This window comes from Diaphorina citri, unplaced genomic scaffold (genome assembly GCF_000475195.1).
Source record: "Diaphorina citri unplaced genomic scaffold, Diaci psyllid genome assembly version 1.1 scaffold1460, whole genome shotgun sequence".
In the NCBI taxonomy this organism is placed as follows: Eukaryota; Metazoa; Arthropoda; class Insecta; order Hemiptera; family Psyllidae; genus Diaphorina; species Diaphorina citri.
This window is the reverse complement of record NW_007378886.1, coordinates 104,805-112,518: the sequence shown is the minus strand read 5'-3', so window position 1 is coordinate 112,518 and position 7,714 is coordinate 104,805. Positions and strand designations below refer to the sequence as shown.

The 7,714-nt window shown below is 40.0% G+C and overlaps 1 protein-coding gene across 1 annotated transcript; it reads left to right on the top strand.

The window, feature by feature from the left end:
• Positions 1-3,611: 3,611 nt before the first annotated feature.
• LOC103516001 (laccase-1-like) lies at positions 3,612-6,612 on the top strand. The gene is made up of 3 exons (XM_008480951.1): positions 3,612-3,647; positions 5,592-5,802; positions 6,359-6,612. The coding sequence occupies exons 1-3, from the start codon at positions 3,612-3,614 to the stop codon at positions 6,610-6,612; spliced, it is 501 nt and encodes a 166-aa protein (XP_008479173.1).
• The last annotated feature ends 1,102 nt before the right edge of the window (positions 6,613-7,714 follow it).

Here is a 7,714-nt window from a genome sequence, read left to right as displayed (position 1 = left end):
GATGACATCAAAAAACTCTTTTGATCTGAAGATAGGTAATAGGTCCCATAAAATCAGCCTGGTTCCTGCTAAACTAAGTAAAGCTGTGTACAGGCCCCCTACAAACTTACTGTCAGCAGAGAGGTGACTGGACCGTCAGTCACACACTTTACGTTTGCCAGAGGGTACAAATTGTTTGCCAAAGTTTGACCCAGTGGACCCTATTTTTACTTTCCTTATCCTATAGGAAGGAAAGTAATGTAATCGGGTTAATTTTTCTAAGTAAGTACCTACCATTTGGTACCTACCTAGATATCTGCGCTTACCGAGGAATCAAAATTTATTTCAACAGTAAGACCCAGTGGTGATTTTTTTCCCCATACTGTGAGGTTCATAAAGTAGAAGGACCTAAACTACAATTTTTATTATTTTTATTTTATTTTAAAATACGGGGATATTCCCATTTTTACAATAAGATAATAAATTACTAATTAACTTAAGCTAAATACTTATAGTGTACAATTACCTTAACCACCCCATATACCACGGTAGGTACCATTTGGTACCTACCTAGATATCTGCGCTTACCGAGGAATCAAAATTTATTTCAACAGTAAGACCCAGTGATGATTTTTTCCCCATACTGTGAGGTTCATAAAGTAGAAGGACCTAAACTACAATTTTTATTATTTTCATTTTATTTTAATCTACGGGGATATTCCCATTTTTACAATAAGATAATAAATTACTAATTAACTTAAGCTAAATACTTATAGTGTACAATTACCTTAACCACCCCATATACCACGGTAGGTAACATTATGTATGCGTATCTACCTATGCCCTTCTTTTCGCAGCACACATACCTTCCTCATCAAATGTATTGGTACGTGGTAGCTTACACAGTGGCAGAGAGAGAGAGAGAGAGAGAGAGAGAGAGAGAGAGAGAGAGAGAGAGAGAGAGAGAGAGAGAGAGAGAGAGAGTCAGAGAGAGAGAAAGAGAGAGAGAGGGGGAGAGAAAGAGAGAGAGAGAGAGGTAGGAATATAGGAAGGGAGAAGGAGCAAGAGAGGTAAAAATACATGTAGGAAAATGGAACGAAAAAGAAGGGGGGGTGAAAATATAAGAGAGGGAGGAGGCGAAAGAGAGATAAAAATATAGAGGGGAGGAGAAAGGGAGGGAGTGAGGGAAATTATTGCAATATGGGACATGGGTAGTTGGGTAGATGGGTAGGCATTTTATTCATATTCCATACCTGGTATTTCAATATCCAATTTATATCCCACGTTCACGTTCGTAGGGATACCGTTAAGGCTCAATTACACTGAAGCAATATCTAGCATACCGCAATTACTGCACTGAAAACATGCTTCAAAAACCTGGGACATGGGTAGTTGGGTAGGCATTTTATTCATATTCCATACCTGGTAGTATTTCAATATCCAATTTATATCCCACGTTCGGGTTCGTAGGGATACCGTTAAGGCTCAATTACACTGAACCAATATCTAGCATGCCGCAATTGGGTATCCGTGTACTGAGTGGGTAGTGGCCCTTGGCCTGTTCCTCTAACGGCTAACCCCACCACATACTCATGGACCTCTGGATGAGGCCGGTACAGGTGGCTAAGTTCCTGAACCTACCCCTGGGCCTGGGCAAGAGTTTGGAGAGGAATCCTGATCCGGAGTTACTGCTACAACAACAACAACAACAACGGTCACCATGAGGCAACATTCAGCAGCATGCTTCAAAAAGTTTACATTGGATTCATGTGGTCTTGAATCATGCATCATGCTAGATGTTGCATTCAAGCTACTTCACTGTATCATACTAGGTACATGTTGGTTTGAAACATGCATCACTGTATCATGCTACATGTTGCTTTGAAGCATGGTTCACTGCAGCATGTTTTATGTTGCCTCATACAGATGGCTAAGTTCCTGATGAACCTACCCCTGGGCAAGAGTTTGGAGAGGAATCCTGATCCGGAGTTACTGCTACAATTCTGATACAACAACAACAACAACAATGGTCACCATGAGGCAACATTCAGCAGCATGCTTCGAAAAGTTTACATTGGATTCATAGGGTCTTGAATCATGCTAGATGTTGCATTCAAGCTACTTCACTGTATCATACTACATGTTGGTTTGAAACATGCATCACTGTATCATGCTACATGTTGCTTTGAAGCATGGTTCACTGCAGCATGTTTTATGTTGCCATATATTATGGCAGACACGGTGGGCTTATTACAGATTTAGTTTTAGATTAGTGTAGTACGTAGTTTTAACATTGTACCACATACAATTGTATATTTAGGTATTTTGTACAAATAAAATTGATTGACTGATACCTAATTACTAGTCCACTTTATTGGTCTGTTAGGGGACTTCAGTTTAAAACACCGACATTTCTCTCGAAGTCAAAAGAGCTCATATAGGTATGATTGAATTCGTTATATCAATTAATTTTAATTGAGGTTATAATTTTATTATGTAGGTACCTATACCTACTTGCATAATAATCATACATGGAACAATAAATTGAAAACAATTACACTGAAATATACATTTCATCGCTTCATTGAATAATTCTAATAAAGCTGCATTTGTGTGGAGGGACAAGGTGCAGAACACAGAATGTTTAAAATGAAATGGTCTTCCACAGTTTCACCTTCTAGCTAGGCTGTCCACGTCTACTTGTCTACTTGTCTACTGTCATACGAGTATGAGGGGTTGTAACCCAAGGGCTTAATAAATAAATACCTTTAGACGTTCTCACCTCTCACTTTGTCTCCTACCTCATATTTCTCACCTCTCACTACGTCTCCTCAATATCTCACTTCGTCCTACGATTATAGCATATATTATGGCAGAGAAAAAATATCAGGTACTAGCCGAAACCCGTCGCTTTGCTCCGGATTACTGCTAGAAAATCCTTAAGGCATGGCCGTTCATGTCACTCATCCATTCAGTGGTCTTGCTCGGCGTAGGTACCTTAACAAAAACGAACCGCAAAATAGCCTATAACCTTCACGGGAGTGCAAGCAATAAGTTGACAAAGTTTTATAATTTATAGCAATCGGATGAGCGGTTTGGCCAGGCATAAAGTTCGAAGAAACAAACACACACACACAAACATTCATTTTTATATATCAGATATGTAGGTAGGTACCAGGTACCTATACTTGAGTTCTTTTCTCCTATTCCCGCTATCATCGACTTCTTGCCACTTGTCAGCTATCAGTCCTATTCCAGTAGGATTAGATATTTGGGTACTTAATTAGGTAGTTCCTATTCCGTTCTGCCGCTACATAGTACATCCTATTTATTCTGTACCTACTACCACCTTACTAACTATCCTTCCCAAGAATCTCGCGTTTGCCACAATAGAAAGAGCTCAGTAGCCAGCTTGGAGCTACCCTTGAAAGCGTTAGTTCAAGGGGTTCGATTCCCGCCCTCGGTGTACTTTATCCTAAACAGATAAGGTTCGTTATCGGAATGATTTTCTTTCTCCTATTCTGCCCTCATTTTCCTTCGACTTCGGAACGAAAAGTCCTCAGTACCTATTTACAGATTCCTTAAAAAAAAAAAAAAAAAAAAAAAAAAAAAAAAAGTAGTTCCTGTAGCCAATGCATCATTTTTGTATTGATCTGCAATTCTGCATGGTGAGAGTAGGTACATTTTAAATGAATTCCCTAGGGCTGAAGTATTGCTTTTTTGCACAAAGGCATCTATGTCTAGGGTCGGTTATAGGGGGCCTGAAACCAACATTTAAAAAAAGAAAAGAGCCAGCCTAGTTAGCTTAGTTGGTAGTGCGTCTGCCTTGTAAGCGCTAGGCCGCGGGTTCGATTCCCGCCCGGGGCGGATTTAAACTGCATTTACATTAGATAGATTTTTACGATTTAACCCGTCCGTCCCTACTGATCCAATAAGGAGCTGTAAGGATGCTTTTCGTTCAATGAACTGAGTGGATATCACACTTAGTTTTGTCACGCCACGTTACGTTACTATCGGAGATCCCGGGGTCGAAGTATTTTCGTCTCTGTGCTTAGAGTTCGGGGTGCACTCAGCCTCTTGAGGACCATTTACTTAGTACTAGTAACCAGGGGCGCTATTACCAGTGTAGGTGAAAAAGGGGGGGTTGATTGCAAAATGTAATGCTGTATCTGTGATATGTGATAATAATAATAATAATATTGAAGTTTATTTTATGTCACATTAACAATAAAATGTTCTTTTGGAATAAATCCCTTTAAGTACTAGAGAAAGTAAAAAACTGCATTTACATTTAAAGGAATTAGGAAAAAGTAACATGAGTAGGTAACTTACCAAAAATTCACGTTGGTTTGTCACCTAATTGTACCTTGTACTTCGCTATGGAATAAAGATCCGTTAAAATCAATAATTTGTGTAGGTATTTGAATCAAATACCTACCCAAATATGTACTTATTAGCCAGCCTAGTTAGCTTAGTTGATGGTAGCGCGTCTGCCTTGTAAGCGCTAGGCCGCGGGTTCGGTTCCCGCCCGGGGCGGATTTTATCCTGATGGGATCCTGTCTTCCTTCTATTTTATCCTGATCCTGTCTTCCTTCTCTCTTCGATTTCGGGACGATAAGACCATAGCAGTTACTGTTCCCTCTGTCAAACCTCTTAAAAAAAAAAAATGCATAACATTGGAGCATCCACCCCCGCTCCCCTTGTACCTAAGTCACAGATTAGATTCTGCCCAACCCTTGCTAAAATTCTGACTACGATCCTGGTCCCTTTTAGTCTGTGAACGTCCCTGTCTATGTGTATGATAAAAATAAAGCTATGCAACTGCTCTGGCTAATTCAAATCTAATCTCATAAAACATTAATCATAATAAAATGAAATATTGGGAATATCCGAATATCCCCCCTTGATAAAATCTCCGGGAGATATCTAGGCGCACGGCAGTGCGCCAGGCCAAGTTCCGGCCTCAGCACGCCAGTGTGATTTGGGCATGATAGATTTTCAATCTACAAATGAATAGACATTATAAATTTTCTTGTCCTTGGAGAAATTATGCGGTGAAATCGAAATAAAATTGAAATTTTGGTAAGCGCCTGCCTTACAAGCGCTAGGTCGCTGGTTCGATTCCAGCCCGGGCGAACATTATCCTAAACAGATGAGGTTTGTTCTCGGAACGGCTGGCTTTCTTCCTTCGACTTTCCCCTATCTATCAAGCTTCTTGAGCTCTGAAACTAATAATAATAAAAATAAATTGGACACGACCTTGCCATGCGAAAGCAACTTGTATTTAATAAAAAAAAAAAAAAAAGGTAGCGCGACTGCCTTGTCGTGGCAGAAAGCCTAGGTCGTGGGTTCGATTCCCGTCCGGAGCTAACTTTATCCTAAACAGACAAGGTTCGTTCACAGAACGGCTGGTTTTCTTCTCTTCTGTTCCCTTGTCCCCTTCGATTTCGGTATCCTGTGCTCCTTAGCTTAGATTTCGGGACGATTAGACTTTCCATTGTTATAGTTCCCTCTATATCAAATCTTTTTGATATAGGTACATATAGGGAACAGTAACACTAATGGGTTAAGTATTACTTGATAAGTAACGACCATCTTATTTCTTCGTTCAGGTATGCCTCTACGACACCGTCGTCGTCGACGTCCACAACAAGATGATGGGGAAGACCGTCACTCTACACTGGCATGGTCTGTACCAGCGTTACACCCCATTCATGGACGGTGTCCAGTTTGTCACCCAATGTCCGATCCTGCACAACACCAAGTTCCGATACAAGTTCCCCGCGGTACCCGACGGCACGTTCTTCTACCATTCGCACATCGGTGAGTCAAACCGGTTGAAGGGGTATTTTCCTTTGGGAAACGGAAACAATTTCCCATCTTAGAGATAGCGGATTCCGGTATTTTCCTTTTGGAAACGGAAACAATTTCCCATCTTATAGAGATAGAGGATTCCTATGGTTTAGTAAAGAGGCGTAGTGCCACGCCAAAATAGCACGTTGGATGGATCAGTTCTCAATGGATTACTGAAGCAAAATCGCTTGCTGCTGGTTTTCCTCGACCCCACTCAAGCTGGGTGAGGTTAATTTGAGGAGATGGATAGACCTTACCAGTTATGTATACAGGTACGTTATGTCTACTTTGGCAAAGAAAAACGTTCCTAATATCTCGTATAGTGAAAGTAACTTCGTAAAAAAAGGCCTCGGTTTGGATGAAATCTAAACTCAGTCCAGCGTCTTGTTTATTCTTCGAAAAAATTGATCCTCTTGTCCATTGTTAGAAAAATCGGTCATATTCCTTCTTCCTTGTTCTAAAAATTGGTCTTGGTCCTATTTCTTATTCATTGATTAAATTTGGTTTGCCCTCGCTTCTCCATCAGCCCTTCAGAAGATGGACGGCATTGAAGGTTCGTTCATCATTCGAGAGCCGCGTTCCATCGACAAGACAGCCCCCCTCTGGGACTACGATCTACCCTCGCATGTGATCATAATCACGGATTGGCTGCATGATATGACGGATGAGAAATACCCAGGATTCCTGAGAACCAATACCGGCAACTTCCCCGAGACGTATTTGATCAATGGGAAGAACAACTATGTCTACGTAAGTAACAACTATATCTACGCCCCTTGATAAAATCTCCGGGAGATATCTAGGCGCACGGCAGTGCGCCAGGCCAAGTTCCGGCCTCAGCACGCCAGTGTGTATATTACACGAAACATTTCGAGCCATTTTTAGTCCGTCCTTCCTTTATTATTACAATAGTAATAAAAAAGGTATAAGGGACGGACTATTGTATTCGCTTCGGTGTCGGTCTGTCTGTCAGTCAGTCTATCCCCATAGAATAATAATAATAATTATAGGTAGTAATTTTAAATAAAATTTAAATAATTGTAAGTAATTATATGAAGGTGTTCGATTGATATAGGTAACTCTAACCTCTCCCTCACCCCAATTAGGTATGGTATGTACTCTCAATATATGTACCTACCTATAATCCATCAATTATTTTACTAATTGGAATATTGGATATGAAAATAATAAATACCCAGAGCCGTATTTAGTGGGGCCGAGGGGGCCCTCCCGTCCCCCTCGAGGTTCATTTTCCTCCTTCACTGTTTGTAGGCACACGGGTTTATTACAGATTATATATTATTATAGATTTAGTTTTAGATTAGTGTAGTACGTAGTTTTAACATTGTACCACATACAATTGTATATTTATTTTGTACAAATAAAATTGATTGATTGATACCTAATTACTAGTCCACTTTATTGGTCTGTTAGGGGACTTCAGTTTGTCAATCGGAAGATACAACCTGTAGGTACTCGAGCATAAATAAAAAATAAATAAAACAAGCAGTACCTATTGTGTTAGGGGATGTACGGACGGATCTTGTATGACCTATGACATTGTATAAAACGATATTTTTATTAGAACAGCAAATATTGCATTTTAATGCTATACCATCTCTGCGTGTAAAACCAACCCCAACTGTCGTTGAAATCTAGGTAGGGTATTAAAAATTATGTTTATTTTTTATGTACCTAGGTATTTATTTATTCTTCTTTTTTCTGAGTACCTATCTACCTTAACCTATTGCATTTATAGCTACTCATGCAAATTGTAGGTACACAAACATGTGCAGTGTACACTGAGTGTACTACACTCTATGTTTCTCTCTCTCTCTCTCTCTCTCTCTCTCTCTCTCTCTCTCTCTCTCTCTCTCTCTCT

Coding starts and splice junctions, on each gene's coding strand:
- LOC103516001 (XM_008480951.1), top strand. CDS start 3,612: ATGCATCATTTTTGTATTGATCTGCAATTCTGCATG. Junction 3,648..5,591: donor TTGATCTGCAATTCTGCATG/GTGAGAGTAGGT, acceptor TTCTTCGTTCAG/GTATGCCTCTACGACACCGT. Junction 5,803..6,358: donor CTTCTACCATTCGCACATCG/GTGAGTCAAACC, acceptor CTTCTCCATCAG/CCCTTCAGAAGATGGACGGC.